Source organism: Micropterus salmoides, unplaced genomic scaffold (genome assembly GCF_014851395.1).
Source record: "Micropterus salmoides isolate LMB-PRFRI ecotype aquatic unplaced genomic scaffold, ASM1485139v1 Ms_hic_scaffold_5, whole genome shotgun sequence".
Lineage (NCBI taxonomy): Eukaryota > Metazoa > Chordata > Actinopteri > Centrarchiformes > Centrarchidae > Micropterus > Micropterus salmoides.
Genome location: NW_024044237.1, coordinates 35,833,256 through 35,852,882, shown reverse-complemented (window position 1 = coordinate 35,852,882; position 19,627 = coordinate 35,833,256). Strand labels below are relative to the sequence as shown.

Sequence of the window (19,627 nt, the reverse complement as noted above, 5' to 3'; positions counted from 1 at the left end):
AGCAGACGGGGGGACAGACTGGGATTTCTAGATGTTCAGATAGTTTTCAGGTTCAGTCTCAGCTGTTTGTAGTTTGTTGTTTTCCCCCCCGAGGTCGTCTCACACACTTTAACACACTCGTCCTGCTGCTGACTCAGCAGCCACACAAACCGAACAGAACGCAGTGTTAAAGTGTGTGTTAGTGTGTGTGTGTTTGTTAAAGTCTGTGTTAATGTGTGTTGACTTTTCCTCTTTCAGTTCGTGAGCTTTATTTTGAAATCCCTGTTCAAAGGGAAGTGTCACATGAGTAGAGAAAAGTCTCGAGGAGCTGATGTTTGTGAACTCTGATGTTACTTCCTGTTTCTGCGATGACCTCACAGGTCGCTCGTATCTCTGTCCGTACGTTTAACGGAGCTTCACTGTTTCTGGCACACGGAGAACTTTTTCCTCCGTTGGTTCCTCAGACTAAAATGTAAAATGCAGAGAGAGACTTTCCTTCAGTGACGGCGGATCGTGGCGCTCTACGAGGCTCTAGGCCACTCCCCCTTCAGCTCTGGAGAACCAATCATTGCTGAAAACCTAAACAACAACTTTGCTCGTGTTGCTTGAGTGTGACGTTATTTAGGTGTGAAAGTGGCTGCAGCTTCCTGTCGCCACTGTTTTTCCTCATCGGTAGAAATAAATGTGATGAAGTCGTCTCAGATTTGGAAACAGGAAGTCGTGACAGACTTGACTTTGTGAGAGGTCAGATTTATTCCTGGGTAATGACTCATGATGAGGACACGTCTCAGGGTTGTTGCAACACGCAGACGCCCTGCAGGCAGCTCAGGAGTCCGTTCGTCTTTATATTTATAACTGCTGGTTAAATTAAACCCTTTTTTCACGTCACCTCACGTTTTTTACACTTTTAGTTTTTCTGTGAAGCGAAGCACCCTGTCGGCGCTCCTTTAGGAAGCAGCAAGTAACAAACACCTATCAGAGCGCCGACACCTTACCTTCCACTGGCGGTGCCGGCTCCACTCGACGCGGTTTTCCATTGCAGACGCAGAACCCACTCAGTGCAGCTGGTCATCACAGCGCCGCCGCACTAACCTGACGTAGTCTTGTGTTGAATGAAGACACACGATTCAAGTTTACAACAAGTTGAATAGGGCTGACCCCGAATGGTCGAGGATTCGATGCTTCGATGGGCGGAGCCTGATCAAACCATCAGGTTCTTAAAACCGCTCCAGCTCAGAGAGACAAACAAACGGCTCCAGTCGATTAAACGTTCCGCTGCGTTCTGCCTGTTCTACATAAAACATTCAGGGGAATCCTGCTTTCTTCAGATTATCGTTTTAATGATCCGTTTGTTCTGGAGGGGAGACGGCCTCGTGGTGGTTCTGCTCCCGGTAGAAACCTCCTGAACGGTCAACACCGAAGGAATCCTCAACTAAAACCAACCGCAGCAGCTAAACCGAGCTCGGTTATTTCTCTCTGACCAATCGGCAGTCGGCAGTGTTTTCACGCCACCTGTTGGTATCGTCTCAGCTCGCCTGGAGCTCGACGGAGGTGATACCAAATAAAAAGTACCAGGTGCCGTTTTCCACCGCTGGACGACCTAAAGGGGCGAGTGGAGGCGAGCTGGAACCGTGCGGCGCGACTTTAGATTCTGATGCGTCGACAGAAACAGGAGAAATAAAACAACTCGTCAGCGTCACCTGGCAGGGCCTTAGAAACCACCTGGACACATTTAGCAACACCTGAGGAACACCTGGTCCAGGTCAGACCTGGTTCTGCTCGGTATGGAACAGGAATGTGTGTCTCTGACCAGTCTAACCAGTGCCCCCTCTGTTTGTTTGTCCAGTTGGCCAGTATGAAGAGCTGGGTCGACCTGAGGAACGAGATCATCTTCCTGACGCAGAACGCCACGTCGTCGCCCAGCACCATGTACCAGGCGGTCTCCAGGATCGTGTGCGGTCACCCTGAAGGCGGCGGCCTGCAGATCAAATCCCTGAACTGGTACGAGGACAGCAACTACAAGGCTCTGTTCGGAAACCACAACAGCAGCGAGGACGAGCCCGCCGCGCTCTACGACAACTCCTCCAGTGAGTCCTCAGCTCTATTCTGGTCAGGACTTCCTGTGCGGCTCGCTGTAACCACGCTGGTCCAGAGTTAGTTTAAGTTACTGCAGAGGGATCCCGTCATAGATTCAGCCAGTCAGACTGTATGAAGTCTCCATCAGCTCCTGCGGGATTATGGGACAGGACGGTAGGAGGGTTCTTTCAGACGTCAGGTGTTCCTGCAGTTTCCTCCCAGACATGTGATCTATACAGACTACTGATTTAAACTGCCGCAGGTCATCAGATCTGTGTTCTTCAGGTCCGTCTGTATTCTTTTAATTTATTAGAAACAGCAATGTAACTCAGAGAAAATGCTTTTATTTTGAAAAACAGAGAATCAACAGCCTGTGGACATTCAGCAGCTTAAACCTGTTCCATAGCTGTCAACGTTTAATAAATGATAGGCAGGTTTGGGGGCTGTTGTTTTATATATTCTATATAATATTCAAACATTAAAGTTTTTATTTTATTCATTAAATACTTATCGTGCAAGATGCAGAAGAATTACTGCATGTTTTAGTCTTTTTCAGTTCACTTGGATATTTGTAGGGCACTATGGGAGTAGAATAGCCAAATAGCCAAAGCGGCTGCAGGCGCCGAGTCCGGCGGCCGCAGTTGCTTTTCCGCGGCTGCACAAAGTTGAATCCACACTTTTGACTGATCAGTCATTGATCTGAGCTCACAGTAAGCTGATGCAGGGGGAATGTGTCCGACTTGACGGCGCCGTTTTGAGACCCCGCCCCTGCAGTCGCCTGCAGCTCACGTTAGACCATCAAGTGGGCGTAAGTCAGCTGGAACGCACCAATCGTTACAGCTAATGTTGTGCATGCTGCCACCTGCTGTACGAGAGGGGAACACGCACGGCATGTTTCTTCTTTTAGAAAGGAAAAACATTTAAAATGGGAGGATCCCGGGATAAACAGGAGGGCTGACCCGTTCAGATCTGTCAGATCCCGGATCAGTTCAGTAACCAATGGCCTGCGTGTGTTCCAGCTCCGTACTGTAACAGCCTGGTGAAGAACATGGACTCGAACCCGATGTCCCGGATGATCTGGCAGGCTCTGAAGCCTCTGCTGATGGGGAAGATCCTGTACACCCCCCACAACCCCGCCACCCAGAGGGTCATCCACGAGGTAAGACACCACTTCCTGTCATTTCCTGCGGGGGGGGGGGAGGGGGGGGCGGAGCAGTCTGTCTCACCTGTATCTGTTTTTGCGATGCCTTCAGGTGAACCGGACCTTCCAGGAGCTCGGTGTGTTCAGGGACCTGGGCGGGATGTGGGAGGAGCTGAGACCCAAAGTCTGGGACTTCATGGAGAACAGTGAGCAGATGGACGTGATCAGGGTAAACAGGCCCCGCCCACCACCACCTCACCTGTTCTGTCCCCAACAATCCGGAGACAAGATTTCAGGATCTGAAGCGTTCTGGTTCCTGTTTGTAGTCGAGGTTGAACTGACCGATCGTGTTTGAGGTTCTCTGGAGCCAGAGGCTGTGCAGTAGTGATCGGGGGGGTGGAGCCAAGTAACCGCACTCCTAATTAGTCACCTCAGATTTTAGCTGTTGGCTCTGATGAGCACTCCAGAGCTGCAGCTGGGGATTATTTTAGCAGTCGAGTCATCGGATCAGAAATGCTTTTGCTTGGCGCCCCCCCGTACCGGGATCAGCTGTGTAGCTCAGGTCTCTGTAACGTTCCGACCCAAACCCACAGACTAACCAGTCGTAGAACAACAAACATGTTTCTACATTTCCAGCTAAGATCTGAGCCGTACCTTAGCTAGCCTTCATCTCAGCCGGCAGCCATGATTTAACTGCTAACGTTAGCTTGTTTGGGGTCCGCTCCGTGGTCCGGATGCTGGACCGGGTCTTTCTGCTCAGACGTTGAAGCCGTGGTTCTGTTGTGGTCGGCTGCTACTGGACTCGCTGTCCAGAGCTGCTGTTTCCTGTTAGCTTCTAATAATCCCAGACTTTCTCTCTGTCTCATCTTCCTCCCTCGCTGTTTTCTCTCTCCTCCTCCATCAGCGCCATCAAATCACGTCGTCTGAAGCATCAATGCTTTTTATTATTTGAGTTTCTTGATGAATCACTTCAGCCGTAACCTGATCAAACATTAGTGTTATGAGAACAACCTAAATCTTCGGGGAAAACTGTATTTATGTGATGTTTAGGTTTTAGTTCAGTAACATGGAGGGGGCGGAGTTTAAGGCCTGCAGCCTGCAGCCAGCCACCAGGGGGCGACCCGGAGCGTTTGTCTTTGTGGAGCTGTGGAGTCGTCCATCTTTAGATACAGTCTTTATGTTCTGTTCTTTATTTGGATCAGTTTCCAGAGTGCTCTCCGGTCCTCCTGAACTCCTGATCAAAAAAATCACACAGGATCAATAAAATAAGCCAAACAGAAAGAAACATATGAAAAGATAAAAGGAGAAATAAAATCTCAAACTTCAGACGCGTCTTTAATCTCAGTGTTCCCCTCAGCTCAGAGTCCTGCTGTGAGTAACAGATCAGGTCGGTCAGCGTCTCTGTCGGTGAACATGTTAAGAATAAAACTCTGATCTGACCGTCCTTCCTGTCTGTCGCTCAGACGCTCCTGAAGAACAACATCACCGCCAGCTTCTTCCACGCTCAGCTGGCCGACACTGACTGGACCGTGGCCGACGTCTCCAACTTCCTGGCCAAGCAGGCGGAGAACCCCCGGTCGGCGGGCGGCACCGTCACCTGGAGGGACGTGTTCAACGAGACGGACCAGGCCATCATGAGTATCTCCCGCTTCATGGAGGTCAGTGTTTCAGGCCAGAGCCCACCTGCGACACGTGTGTTTACGCACGAGGTTTGTTCTGGATTAACCTCGGACCAGTGGCGACCCCTGCTTGCGAACCTGCCTGCTCGCTGACGCAGAGGCGGTCCACCATGTTCGACACTTTTCATGTTGACAAAACTTTAGTATTTAGGTGTGACGGGACCTTCGTATGCAAATGTTCTGCAGTTACATTGGTGGGTAACGGTCACATGACCTGACCTCTCTCTGTGTGTTAGTGTGTGAACCTGGACAAGCTGGAGCCGGTCTCCACTGAGGAGCGACTGGTCAACCAGTCCATGCTGCTGCTGGAGGACAGGAAGTTCTGGGCGGGGATCGTCTTCCCGGACATCGACCCCAACGCCACCGAGCTGCCGGCCAAACTCAACTACAAGATCCGCATGGACATCGACAACGTGGAGCGGACCAATAAGATCAAAGACGCGTAAGCACACACACACACACACACACACAGATGAAAGTGTTCCTGTTCCTGAGCGGCGAGAACGACCTCAGTCCCCCTGAAATGTCTCCAGTAAAAACAACACGGAGGCGCCTGAGACCTGCGTTTGTATCCAGTCATTGTGGGACTCGTCTCCCAGTGCAGGACCAACGGCAGGTCCCCACAACATAAACCATCTAGATTTAAAGGAACAGTTCAACATTTAAGTGATATCCTCTTCTTCTGTTTCTCTCTGAGAGTCAGAAGTTTAGATTAAGACCAATTTCATGTCTGTACGCTAAAGATGACGCTGCAGCCAGCAGCTGGTTAGCTTAGCTTAGGTTGGGTGTAAGCATGTAGGGGTTTGGTTAGGGTGACAGTAAGTCTACAGGGACCTAATATATGCAGATGCAGCTTCCTCCTTAGTCACAAAAACAAGTTTGTATTTTAGCTTTTTTTAAATTTAGAAAATCTTGGAAATGTTAATTTTCTTCAGTAATTTAACTGAAAAAGTGAAACTTTTCATATTTTCTTGATTCATCACGCTCAACGTGAAATATTTCAAACATTTTCTAAGTTTAATCTTGATGATTACAGCTCATAGAAATCAAAACTCTCTAAATCAGACCTAATCAATTGGCGGCCCGCGGGCCACATCCAGCCCCTGAAGCAACCTCCAGGTAGAAGACAGGAGGACAGGAGGCGGACAGGGGTGGGACAGGGGTGGGACAGGAGGGGGACAGGAGGAGGACAGGAGGAGGTCAGGAGGGGGACAGGAGGGGGACAGGAGGAGGACAGGAGGGGGACAGGTGGAGGACAGGAGGAGGACAGGAGGGGGACAGGGGTGGGACAGGGGTGGGACAGGAGGGGGACAGGAGGAGGACAGGAGGGGGACAGGAGGAGGACAGGAGGGGGACAGGTGGAGGACAGGAGGAGGACAGGAGGAGGACAGGAGGGGGACAGGAGGAGGACAGGAGTGGGACAGGAGGAGGACAGGAGGAGGACAGGAGTGGGACAGGAGTGGGACAGGAGGGACTGAGCTGTTCATCCTTTCTAAACTTCACTCAGGATGTTGATGTCAGGATTTATTTTACTGACATGTTAGATTTGTTTCCAGTGAGACATCAGTGACGTTGCTGTTGTAAATCCTGTTGCTGCTCTAGAACAACATTTAGTTAATAAAAAATTTTTAGTAGTGCAATTATTTAGTAATAAATAGGATTGATAAGAGCATCAATAAAGAACTGAACCAATAAGTATTACCAACACAAGTGTGTCAATAAAATCCTAATGATTTTAAAATTTCCTTCCATCTCCGTGTCCTGGTTTTAAAATCCAGCCCAGTTGAATCTGTAATTGACCAGCCGAGCTCTAAATGTTTTAGAATTTTAAAATAGTTTACAGCACAGAAATGTCGACCGGAGAAGAGCTCTGATCAGCTGATGAACGTAAAACACCTTCAGAGGTTTCCTGAGACTTTAAACTGTCAGTCTGCTGCTAACAAAGAGCTTTCCCGACATGCTCAGGTGTTTTCAGACTCACCTGTACATTGTGAGGACTCACTGACACTGTGGGGACCAAAGTGTTGGGGGGAACTCTGCGTATTGATCTAGCACGAAGGTTGGAGTATGAATGCTCACGGCGACACGTAGACGCAGATGTAAAAATTGTCCTTAACTTTGTTGTCCTCTTCAGGTACTGGGATCCAGGTCCTCGTGCTGACCCGTTTGAGGACATGCGGTACATCTGGGGCGGGTTCTCATACCTGCAGGACGTTATTGAGCAAGGCATCATCAGAGCGATGACGGGCACCAAGGAGAAGACGGGCGTCTACATCCAGCAGATGCCGTATCCCTGCTACGTGGACGACATGTAGGAACATGCGCCGCCATCCACCTGCTCGGGTCTTTAGTTTCCTGAGCTGCAGACGTCTCACCGCTCTGTCTCTGTCCCCCGTGTCCTGTCTCAGCTTCCTGCGGGTGATGAGCCGCTCCATGCCTCTCTTCATGACCCTGGCCTGGATGTACTCGGTGGCGATCATCCTGAAGAGCGTGGTGTACGAGAAGGAGGCGAGGCTGAAGGAGACCATGAGGATTATGGGACTGAATAACGGCATCTTGTGGTTCAGCTGGTTCATCAGCAGCCTGATCCCTCTGCTGATCAGCGCCGGCCTGCTGGTCCTGCTGCTCAAGGTGACGACACGCAAAGCCCTTCAAAACATTCAAAACAATACCCCGTTATACCGTACCTGCAGGTCTAGGTTTAGAGTAGTTAGTTGTAAGACCTCGTTGTGGAGTCGTTGGGTCGGGGACAGCCTGGTGGCCTACAGAGACCCCGTTATACCGTACCTGCAGGTCTAGGTTTAGAGTAGTTAGTTGTAAGACCTCGTTGTGGAGTCGTTGGGTCGGGGACAGCCTGGTGGTCTACAGAGACCCCGTTATACCGTACCTGCAGGTCTAGGTTTAGAGTAGTTAGTTGTAAGACCTCGTTGTGGAGTCGTTGGGTCGGGGACAGCCTGGTGGTCTACAGAGACCCCGTTATACCGTACCTGCAGGTCTAGGTTTAGAGTAGTTAGTTGTAAGACCTCGTTGTGGAGTCGTTGGGTCGGGGACAGCCTGGTGGTCTACAGAGACCCCGTTATACCGTACCTGCAGGTCTAGGTTTAGAGTAGTTGGTTGTAAGACCTTGTTGTGGAGTCGTTGGGTCGGGGACAGCCTGGTGGTCTACAGAGACCCCGTTATACCGTACCTGCAGGTCTAGGTTTAGAGTAGTTGGTTGTAAGACCTCGTTGTGGAGTCGTTGGGTCGGGGACAGCCTGGTGGCCTACAGAGACCCCGTTATACCGTACCTGCAGGTCTAGGTTTAGAATAGTTAGTTGTAAGTCCTCGTTGTGGAGTCGTTGGGTCGAGGACAGCCTGGTGGTCTACAGAGACCCCGTTATACCGTACCTGCAGGTCTAGGTTTAGAATAGTTAGTTGTAAGACCTCGTTGTGGAGTCGTTGGGTCGGGGACAGCCTGGTGGTCTACAGAGACCCCGTTATACCGTACCTGCAGGTCTAGCTTTAGAGTAGTTGGTTGTAAGACCTCGTTGTGGAGTCGTTGGGTCGGGGACAGCCTGGTGGCCTACAGAGACCCCGTTATACCGTACCTGCAGGTCTAGGTTTAGAGTAGTTGGTTGTAAGACCTCGTTGTGGACTCGTTGGGTCGGGGACAGCCTGGTGGTATACAGAGACCCCGTTATACCGTACCTGCAGGTCTAGGTTTAGAATAGTTAGTTGTAAGTCCTCGTTGTGGAGTCGTTGGGTCGGGGACAGCCTGGTGGTCTACAGAGACCCCGTTATACCGTACCTGCAGGTCTAGGTTTAGAATAGTTAGTTGTAAGACCTCGTTGTGGAGTCGTTGGGTCGGGGACAGCCTGGTGGTCTACAGAGACCCCGTTATACCGTACCTGCAGGTCTAGCTTTAGAGTAGTTGGTTGTAAGACCTCGTTGTGGAGTCGTTAGGTCGGGGACAGCCTGGTGGCCTACAGAGACCCCGTTATACCGTACCTGCAGGTCTAGCTTTAGAGTAGTTAGTTGTAAGACCTCGTTGTGGAGTCGTTGGGTCGGGAACAGCCTGGTGGTCTACAGAGACCCCGTTATACCGTACCTGCAGGTCTAGCTTTAGAGTAGTTGGTTGTAAGACCTCGTTGTGGAGTCGTTAGGTCGGGGACAGCCTGGTGGTCTACAGAGACCCCGTTATACCGTACCTGCAGGTCTAGCTTTAGAGTAGTTAGTTGTAAGACCTCGTTGTGGAGTCGTTGGGTCGGGAACAGCCTGGTGGCCTACAGAGACCCCGTTATACCGTACCTGCAGGTCTAGCTTTAGAGTAGTTGGTTGTAAGACCTCGTTGTGGAGTCGTTGGGTCGGGAACAGCCTGGTGGCCTACAGAGACCCCGTTATACCGTACCTGCAGGTCTTGGTTTAGAGTAGTTGGTTGTAAGACGTTGGGTCGGGGACAGCCTGGTGGTCTACAGAGACCCCGTTATACCGTACCTGCAGGTCTAGGTTTAGAATAGTTAGTTGTAAGACCTCGTTGTGGACTCGTTGGGTCGGGAACAGCCTGGTGGTCTACAGAGACCCTGTTATACCGTACCTGCAGGTCTAGGTTTAGAATAGTTAGTTGTAAGACCTCGTTGTGGAGTCGTTGGGTCGGGGACAGAGACCCTGTTGTTAAATCATTCTGTAAATAACCCGATGTGACGGACTTCCTGTGTCCCTTACAGATGGGGAACCTGCTGCCCTACAGCGACCCCGGCGTCGTATTCCTCTTCATGGCGTCTTTCGCCGTGGTGACCATCATGCAGTGCTTCCTGCTCAGCACGGCGTTTGCCCGTGCTAACCTGGCCGCCGCCTGCGGAGGAATCCTCTACTTCACCCTCTACCTGCCCTACGTGCTCTGCGTCGCCTGGCAGGACTACATCGGCTTCGGAGCCAAAGTCTTCGCTGTAAGACCGCCAGCCTTTCATATGTTTGTGGTTATGATGCTGTGTTGTTATTGGACAGAGTGGGTCACATGTCCTCCTCCCCCGCAGAGCCTCCTGTCCCCCGTGGCGTTCGGGTTCGGCTGCGAGTACTTCGCTTTGTTCGAGGAGCAGGGGGTCGGGATCCAGTGGAAGAACTTGGTGTCCAGTCCTCTGGAGGAGGACGACTTCAGCCTCCGCACCGCCATCATCATGATGTACGTGGACTCCTTCCTGTACGGAGTCCTCACCTGGTACCTCGAGGCCGTGTTTCCAGGTGAGTCTTTATCCGGAACTCAGACTTCAGTTTGCTGAACAGTTCAGCCTCCGGTCAGTAGGTGGTGCTGGATTAGATTTATCTGCTGTGTGTCTCAGGTCAGTACGGGATCCCCCGACCCTGGTTTTTCCCCTTCACCAAGTCCTACTGGTCCGGAGAGAAAGAGGGGAGGTCCACCAACGTCCCTCTGAGCCGGAAAGGAAACCCAGAAGGTGAGCGACCACACGGTGGCAACACCGAGATGGACCGGACTTTTAGTGTGAGAGAGACTTTCTGAACTGAGCAGTAACCTGGTCCGCTCTGTTTCTCCAGCTGTGTGCATAGAGGAGGAGCCGGCCCACCTGGAGCCGGGAGTCTACATCGAGAACCTGGTCAAGGTTTATCGTCACGGAAAGAAGCTGGCTGTGGACGGACTGACTCTCGGCTTCTACGAGGGACAGATCACCTCCTTTCTGGGGCACAACGGGGCCGGAAAGACCACCACCATGTGAGTCACATCGAGCAGTACACACACAAATACTGAGAGTACAAGTAGCCTCACAGGTACAGACAGATCCCGCACGTTGATCTAAGTGGTCTCCGTTCCTGCAGGTCCATCCTGACCGGGCTGTTCCCCCCGACCTCCGGTACCGCCTACATCCTGGGCAGAGACATCCGGACCGATCTGAGCGCCATCAGACAGAGTCTGGGAGTTTGTCCACAACACAACGTCCTCTTCAGCATGTGAGTCCTCCACCACGATGTTAGACAGACTGCTGTCCCTGTTTAGCCCTGCTGGTTTGTGAGCTTGTTGGTGTTGCGCCCCCTGCAGGCTGACGGTGGAGGAGCACATCTGGTTCTACGGCCGGCTCAAAGGGCTGTCGGAGGAGCAGGTGAAAAGTGAGATCGAGCAGATCCTGCAGGACACCGGGCTGCCGCACAAACGCACCTCCAGGGCCAACGCGCTCTCCGGCGGCATGCAGAGGAAGCTGTCTGTGGCTCTGGCCTTCGTCGGGGGTCGAAGGTCGTGATCCTGGACGAGCCCACGGCCGGCGTCGACCCCTACGCCCGCAGAGGGATCTGGGATCTGCTGCTGAAGTACAGACAGGGTGCGCGGTCCTGAAGATGTTACGTTAGGTTATTTGTGTTCACCGGCTGGACTTTCATTTAACTTCCTGTCTCCTCTCAGGGCGGACCATCATCCTGTCCACACACCACATGGACGAGGCGGACATCCTGGGAGACCGGATCGCCATCATCTCCCACGGCAAGCTGTGCTGCGTGGGCTCGTCTCTGTACCTGAAGAACCAGCTGGGGACGGGCTACTACCTGACGCTGGTGAAGAAGGAACCCGAGGCGTCGCTCAGCTCCTGCAGGAACTCCACCAGCACCGTGTCCTTCACCAAGAAGGTCTCAGAACCGCTCTCATCAGTATTCAGCAGTATTTCTCAGTATTTTGTCCTCTGTATGCAGTATTTCTCTGCAGTATTTTGTCCTCTGTGTGCAGTATTTCTCTGCAGTATTTTGCCCTCTGTGTGCAGTATTTTGTCCTCTGTGTGCAGTATTTCTCTGCAGTATTTTGCCCTCTGTGTGCAGTATTTCTCTCCAGTATTTTGCCCTCTGTGTGCAGTATTTCTCTCCAGTATTTTGCCCTCTGTGTGCAGTATTTCTCTCCAGTATTTTGCCCTCTGTGTGCAGTATTTCTCTCCAGTATTTTGTCCTCTGTGTGCAGTATTTCTCTCCAGTATTTTGCCCTCTTTGTCAGTATTTCTCAGCAGTATTTTGCCCTCTGTGTGCAGTATTTTGCCCTCTGTGTGCAGTATTTTGTCCTCTGTGTGAGCAGTATTTCTCTCCAGTATTTTGCCCTCTTTGTCAGTATTTCTCAGCAGTATTTTGCCCTCTGTGTGCAGTATTTTGCCCTCTGTGTGCAGTATTTCTCAGCAGTATTTTGCCCTCTGTGTGCAGTATTTTGTCCTCTGTGTGAGCAGTATTTCTCTCCAGTATTTTGTCCTCTGTGTGCAGTATTTTGCCCTCTTTGTGCAGTATTTTGTCCTCTGTGTGCAGTATTTCTCTCCAGTATTTCGCCCTGTGTGCAGTATTTTGCCCTCTTTGTGCAGTATTTTGTCCTCTGTGTGCAGTATTTCTCTCCAGTATTTTGTCCTCTGTGTGCAGTATTTTGCCCTCTGTGTGCAGTATTTCTCTGCAGTATTTTGTCCTCTGTGTGCAGTATTTTGCCCTCTGTGTGCAGTATTTCTCTGCAGTATTTTGCCCTCTGTGTGCAGTATTTCTCTGCAGTATTTTGTCCTCTGTGTGCAGTATTTTGCCCTCTGTGTGCAGTATTTTTCTGCAGTATTTTGCCTTCTGTGTGTAGTATCAGTCCTCTAAACCCTGCGTTGTGTCTCAGGAGGAGGAGTGCGCCTCGGTCAGCAGCAGTGACGCAGGACTCGGCAGCGAACATGAAAGTGAGGCTGCTGCCACCGGTGAGCCGTCTGTTCCTGCAGGGCGTTTGATTCGTTCACCTTCAGGCGGATCTGATCTGTGTCTCGTGTTTCCGTCCTCAGAGAACGGCCCCGCGGCATCCATCTGCGACGTCCCCTTCGCCCCCCCCGGCGTGTCCCTGGTCTCGGGTCTGATCCTGTGTCACGTCCCCGCCGCCCGCCTGGTGGAAGACCTCGGGCACGAGCTGACCTACATCCTGCCGTACAGCGCCGCCAAGGACGGAGCCTTCGTGAAGCTCTTCAAAGACCTGGACCAGAAGCTGCCCGACCTCGGCATCTCCAGCTACGGCGTGTCCGACACCACGCTGGAGGAGGTGGGTCTGGTGTTGAATCTGATCCAGTCTGAGAGGAAGACGCTCGTCCTCCGTCTCTGTCTCATTAGATTAATATTCCAACATCTCGTGCAGAAACAAACACCCTGGATTATAATCTCTCAGCTGGTGTTTCAGTTCTGTAGATCCACTTGGGATTTATGAAGTCAGATTTCCATTGACGTCTGACAGTAAAACTGATTAAAGCTCTGAGACAAACTCAGCTCCAACATGCACATCTCAGATCCACTAACGTGAAATGATTCTGAATGTTTTTGCAGATTTTCCTGAAAGTGGCTGAAGATAACGGAGTCGACACTGAAGTGCCTTCAGGTGAGTGCAGACCTCTGACCTCTGACTGTCATTCCAAAATAAGAGTCTACATCTTGACATGAACTTCCTGTGTGTGTGTTCAGATGGTACGCTTCCTGTTCGGAGGCGGAGGAGGACGCACGCCTTCGGGGGAGGAGACCATCAGAGCTGCCTGAGGCCTTTAACGGAGGACGACAACAACGACTGCAACGAGTCCGACGGAGACCCGGGTACACAATCTGATCTGACCCTCGTTAAAAACAAACAGCTCCAGCAGGGTCATGTTTCTAAAGAGTTTCCAGCAGCTGTGGACGAAGTATTCAGATCCTTTACTTGAGTAAAAGTACTAATACCTCACTGTGGAAATACTGTACACAACAGTAAAAGTATGTGAGTATAATCAGGAAAAGTACTCACTACAGAACAGTGTCCTCTGACTGTTATATTATTAAATTATAATAATAATATACGACTATAGGATCAGATTAATATTCCTCATCATTAATGGAAAGCAGGATGTTGCTGCTGTAGTTGTTGAACTATTTAATATCAGATTGCAGCTAATGATTATTTTCTCCATTAATTGATTTTCTAAATTCTGAAAATAGTGAGAAATCACAGTTAGCCAGAGCTCAAAGTGACTCGTTTTATCCAACCAACAGTCCAAACCTCAGAATTATTACAATTAAATTAGTAGTAGTTCTTTTCACTGTCAGTCTAATGATCCTGTCAGCTGGACTTATACAAAATCGTAAAGTACTAGTACTTCTAATTTGTACTTCAGTACAGTACTTGAGTATTTGTACTTAGTTCCCGTCCATGCGGCTCGTGTCATGTGACCTTTCAGAGAGCCGGGAGACGGACTGGCTGAACTGCACGGACGGTAAAGGGTCGTATCAGGTGAAAGGCTGGAGTCTGAGGAGGCAGCAGTTTGTGGCTCTGATGTGGAAACGATTTCTGTACGCTCGCCGCTCAAGGAAGGGCTTCTTCGCTCAGGTACGCCGACTCCTGCACACCCGTTACATTTACATTCAGATATTTACACGTGTAATCTACAAAGTCTGTTTTCTGTAGTCGCCCGCTGAGCTGTTTTTCATATCGGAGCTTCTCTCGTGTTGGTTTGCAGATTGTTCTTCCTGCTGTGTTTGTGTGCATCGCTCTGGTCTTCAGTCTCATCGTCCCCCCGTTTGGAAAATACCCGAGTCTGGAGCTGCAGCCCTGGATGTACGAGGACCAGGTCACCTTCATCAGGTACAGCTGTGCTAAACTGTCCCACTGAACTGTCCCACGCTGTGCTGGTTGCTGCTGCAGCCTGAAGTCAGACTTCAGATGTCTTGAAATAACATGTTATATGTCATTATTAACATTAGAAACATAAAATAACTCAGACACACTGAGCTGTGAGTTAAATGTGTGTGTGTGTGTCTTAGTGACGACGCTCCCGGAGACGCCAACATGCAGAAGTTATTAAACGCTCTGCTGGACGCTCCGGGCTTCGGGACGCGCTGCATGGACGGACATCCCATCCCGTAAGGAAACGCGTCTTTAATCAACAGGAGGGGATATTAAGTTAAATGTGTTAATATGAGCAGATTAAACAGAATGCATTCATCATCAGGCTGATGTCATCTTTAAGTTTACACAGGATTCTGGGTAGTGAAGTTTGAATCAGCAGTCACTAATAATCTGTTGAGATATATTTGGTATTTGTATTTGACTAATGACAGTATCTTTCTGTCGGTCTCGTACCCCCCCCCCCCCTCCAGAGAGGCTCCCTGTACGTTGGGCGATGAGGACTGGCAGACTCCTGCCGTCCCAGAAAGCGTCCAGCAGCTGTTCAGCTCCGGAAACTGGACCATGGAGAACCCGTCTCCGGCCTGTTTCTGCAGCTGCGACGGCCACAAGAAGATGCTGCCGGACTGTCCTGCCGGAGCCGGAGGACTGCCCCCCCCCCAGGTCAGACCCCCCTGAATCAGACCTGAACCTGAACTTAGCAGGGCTGGATTTAGGAAGCTACAGTCATGTCCTCATGAGTGGTTTTAACCCCCTAACTGAACAAGTAGTTTATGTCATATTTCTTCATTATGATGACGATGCTGCAGCTCAAAGGAAGCGTAATCTAATAACATGTGGTCATGTGACATTATGACACAATATGAGGAGAAATGACTTTAATATCAGTCATCAATATTATTTTCTGTCCCCATGTGGACAGAAAATAACGAGATGAAAAACGAATCAAATGATCCAAATAAACATTGATCACTTTTGATTGTAGATCTAAAGCACCCGGAGATATTAAAGAGGGACAAACAGTCAGATTAATTAGTCTCAGTGTAATTATTATTGGATGGATTATTCGTCAGTGAACTTTAATGGAGAAATAATTAAAGTTTTCTGAAGAAAACCTTTAAAATATGAAAGTGAATATGAGTGAATCTGACACGTCTGAGATTTAAACCATGAGATCCATTTAGTAGCTGCTCTGGAGCTTTTGATCAGGTCACTTGATTATTTTTGGATTCTTATCATTGAAGCTTCAGACTTCAGGAATATTTTCTGGATAATTTATTTCAGGTTAGAACTATTTTTTTAATAATCCCGTTTTCCTTCGTTCAGATGAATCTCAGCGCCACCGACACTCTGCAGAACCTGACAGGAAGAAACATCTCCGACTACCTGGTGAAAACCTACGCAGAGATCATCGGCAAGAGGTGAGACTTACCTGGGATACACAGGAGTACACAGCAGTGCCGCAGATGCCCAGTATTCTGTCACTAACAGCTCCTGTGTGTTTGTTTCAGCCTGAAGAACAAAGTCTGGGTGAACGAATTCAGGTCGGCCTTTTTAAATCCTCTGTTCTGCTTTTATTTTGGAAATCATTATCAGTTGTTTCCAGTTTTTCACATTTTAAATCTTGTTTTTTTTCTCTCTGCAGATACGGAGGTTTTTCATTGGGCGCTAGGAGCACTCAGGTCCTCCCACCGGCCAATGAGGTGGACGACGCCATCGAAAGAGTCAGAAAGATCTTTGAGTTACAGAAGGTCAGTCAGAGTTTAAAAATCCAGAGTTTCAGACGCCGACCTTCATCTTTAAATCTAAATCACAGCCAACCAATCAGACAAGAGTCCGAACCTCCTGATGCACCTGCGCTGTCTGTCATCATTATATAAGTCTCTAAAAAAAATTCTTAAGATAAAAAATCCAAGGGAAAACTGGAACAACAGTCTAATGCTGACCGCTCGCTTTGTATCAGCCCAACTGATCCTGCAGTGTGACGGCTTTACAGCCAGAATCTGAAGGTCGCCGACTGGATCAGAGCCTCCGATCCTACAGCAGCCAATGAGAGCGAGCTGAGCATGAAATGTTCCCAGCGTGTTGTGTATCTGCTCTATAAAATCTATAAACCTGCTGATTCCCTCTTTTCAGCCGAGTTCATCCACAGTTTGATCATGTGAGATTCTGTGAGATCCCAAGTCCCCGGAACCGCCACCCGTTTAGTATAAACGCCGAGTGTGTGAACCGTCTGGACTGAGCTGTCTGGTGCGTTCTTAAGATTAAGTTATTAAACATCGGGTCATTCTCTCGTTACGTCTGTGGGATGTAACGTTTTTAAAGTCAGTTAAGATTTAAAATCCTCTCGTGCAGATGCAAGACAATCACAGGGCTGACACAGAGACAGACAACCTCCGGACTGTTAGAGTCAGTTAACCAACATGTGTTTTGACCTTGGGAGGGGAATGTGAACGCCACACAGGAAATAAAAAGTCACTGATAAAGAATTCTGAGTGAGTCTGAATGTCCGCGTCTGAAACGTGTATAGAGGGTGCAGCTGGATTTTTGTTTCATCTGTGGAATCTGAAGATACAGATGTTACAGCTGTTACAGATGTTACAGTAGATACAGTAGTTACAGCTGTTATAGAAGTTAAAGTGAGACTGTTATTTTCAGGGAGCTGCTGCAGATCGCTTCCTCGACAATTTGTCGGGTTTCATCAACGGGTTGGACACGAAGAACAACGTCAAGGTGAGAAACAGCTGAGAGGAACAGAGAGTCTGTCTGATGAAGACCCTGTGACAGGGTTAAAAGTTCTGGAAGTGGACAAACAGTGAATCAAAGTCGTGTCTGTTGCTGCATGAAACTCATGATCAGAAATAGCTCAAGTGTTCAGGACGTTTGACAAAACAATCTCCATTCGAGGTCTTTGAACTTTATCACATGATCTTTGTCCTTCAGGTAGAATGCTGTGTGATATGGGTGAAAGCTCTTGGAAAGGGTAATAAGTGGACCTTGAGTTGGGATTGTTTCATCAGTCATTATTATTATTATTTCTAAAGTTGAGACTGAACTTTGATGCTTCATCAGATGTTCAGTTCAGATGTTACAGTAGTTACAGTAGACACAGTAGATACAGATGTTACAGTAGATACAGTAGACACAGATGTTACAGTAGTTACAGTAGACACAGTAGATACAGATGTTACAGTAGATACAGTAGACACAGATGTTACAGTAGTTACAGTAGACACAGTAGACACAGATGTTACAGTAGTTACAGTAGACACAGTAGATACAGATGTTACAGTAGATACAGATGTTACAGTAGATACAGATGTTACAGTAGATACAGTAGACACAGATGTTACAGTAGTTACAGTAGACACAGTAGATACAGATGTTACAGTAGATACAGATGTTACAGTAGATACAGATGTTACAGTAGATACAGTAGTTACAGATGTTACAGTAGATACAGATGTTACAGTAGTTACAGTAGACACAGTAGACACAGTAGTTACAGTAGTTACAGATGTTACAGTAGTTACAGTAGACACAGTAGTTACAGTAGTTACAGATGTTACAGTAGTTACAGATGTTACAGTAGATACAGATGTTACAGTAGATACAGTAGACACAGATGTTACAGTAGACACAGATGTTGCAGTAGTTACAGTAGTTACAGTAGTTACAGATGTTGCAGTAGTTACAGTAGACAGATGTTGCAGTAACAGTAGACACAGATGTTACAGTAGTTACAGTAGACACAGATGTTGCAGTAGCTACTGCAACAGATGTTGCAGTAGTTACAGTAGTTACAGATGTTGCAGTAGTTACAGTAGACACAGATGTTGCAGTAACAGTAGACACAGATGTTACAGTAGTTACAGTAGACACAGATGTTGCAGTAGACACAGATGTTGCAGTAGTTACAGTAGTTACAGATGTTGCAGTAGTTACAGTAGACACAGATGTTGCAGTAACAGTAGACACAGATGTTACAGTAGTTACAGATGTTGCAGTAGTTACAGTAGACAGATGTTGCAGTAACAGTAGACACAGATGTTACAGTAGTTACAGTAGACACAGATGTTGCAGTAGACACAGATGTTGCAGTAGTTACAGTAGTTACAGATGTTGCAGTAGTTACAGTAGACACAGATGTTGCAGTAACAGTAGACACAGATGTTACAGTAGTTACAGTAGTTACAGATGTTGCAGTAGTTACAGTAGACACAGATGTTACAGTAGTTACAGTAGACACAGATGTTGCAGTAGTTACAGATGTTACAGATGTTACAGTAGTTACAGTAGTTACAGATGTTGCAGTAGTTACAGTAGACACAGATGTTGCAGTAGTTACAGTAGTTACAGTAGTTACAGATGTTGCAGTAGTTACAGTAGACACAGATGTTGCAGTAGTTACAGATGTTACAGTAGTTACAGTAGTTACAGATGTTGCAGTAGTTACAGTAGTTACAGATGTTGCAGTAGTTACAGTAGACACAGATGTTGCAGTAGTTACAGATGTTACAGTAGTTACAGTAGTTACAGATGTTGCAGTAGTTACAGTAGTTACAGATGTTACAGTAGTTACAGTAGTTACAGTAGACACAGATGTTGCAGTAGTTACAGTAGTTACAGATGTTACAGTAGTTACAGTAGTTACAGTAGACACAGATGTTGCAGTAGTTACAGTAGTTACAGTAGACACAGATGTTGCAGTAGTTACAGTAGTTACAGATGTTACAGTAGTTACAGTAGTTACAGATGTTGCAGTAGTTACAGTAGTTACAGATGTTACAGTAGTTACAGTAGTTACAGTAGACACAGATGTTGCAGTAGTTACAGTAGTTACAGATGTTACAGTAGTTACAGTAGTTACAGTAGACACAGATGTTGCAGTAGTTACAGTAGTTACAGTAGACACAGATGTTGCAGTAGTTACAGTAGACACAGATGTTGCAGTAGTTACAGTAGACACAGATGTTACAGTAGTTACAGATGTTACAGTAGTTACAGTAGTTACAGATGTTGCAGTAGTTACAGTAGTTACAGATGTTGCAGTAGTTACAGTAGACACAGATGTTGCAGTAGTTACAGATGTTACAGTAGTTACAGTAGTTACAGATGTTGCAGTAGTTACAGTAGTTACAG

At 48.2% G+C, this 19,627-nt stretch overlaps 1 protein-coding gene across 1 annotated transcript in view; it reads left to right on the top strand.

Annotated features, from left to right (window-relative positions):
- abca1b (ATP-binding cassette, sub-family A (ABC1), member 1B) overlaps nt 1-19,627 on the top strand; it is a 61,930-nt gene that overhangs the window by 22,200 nt on the left and 20,103 nt on the right. Inside the window, 27 exon segments of the mRNA XM_038698859.1 lie at nt 1,826-2,066; nt 3,075-3,214; nt 3,309-3,425; nt 4,660-4,854; nt 5,112-5,317; nt 7,010-7,186; nt 7,284-7,506; nt 9,579-9,800; nt 9,888-10,092; nt 10,191-10,304; nt 10,405-10,579; nt 10,684-10,815; nt 10,904-11,088; nt 11,091-11,180; nt 11,261-11,481; nt 12,476-12,551; nt 12,633-12,883; nt 13,162-13,213; nt 13,297-13,422; nt 14,040-14,188; nt 14,319-14,443; nt 14,623-14,721; nt 14,959-15,148; nt 15,812-15,906; nt 15,997-16,029; nt 16,131-16,236; nt 17,144-17,218. Of these exon segments, the coding sequence (XP_038554787.1) occupies nt 1,826-2,066; nt 3,075-3,214; nt 3,309-3,425; nt 4,660-4,854; nt 5,112-5,317; nt 7,010-7,186; nt 7,284-7,506; nt 9,579-9,800; nt 9,888-10,092; nt 10,191-10,304; nt 10,405-10,579; nt 10,684-10,815; nt 10,904-11,088; nt 11,091-11,180; nt 11,261-11,481; nt 12,476-12,551; nt 12,633-12,883; nt 13,162-13,213; nt 13,297-13,422; nt 14,040-14,188; nt 14,319-14,443; nt 14,623-14,721; nt 14,959-15,148; nt 15,812-15,906; nt 15,997-16,029; nt 16,131-16,236; nt 17,144-17,218 (4,020 nt within the window).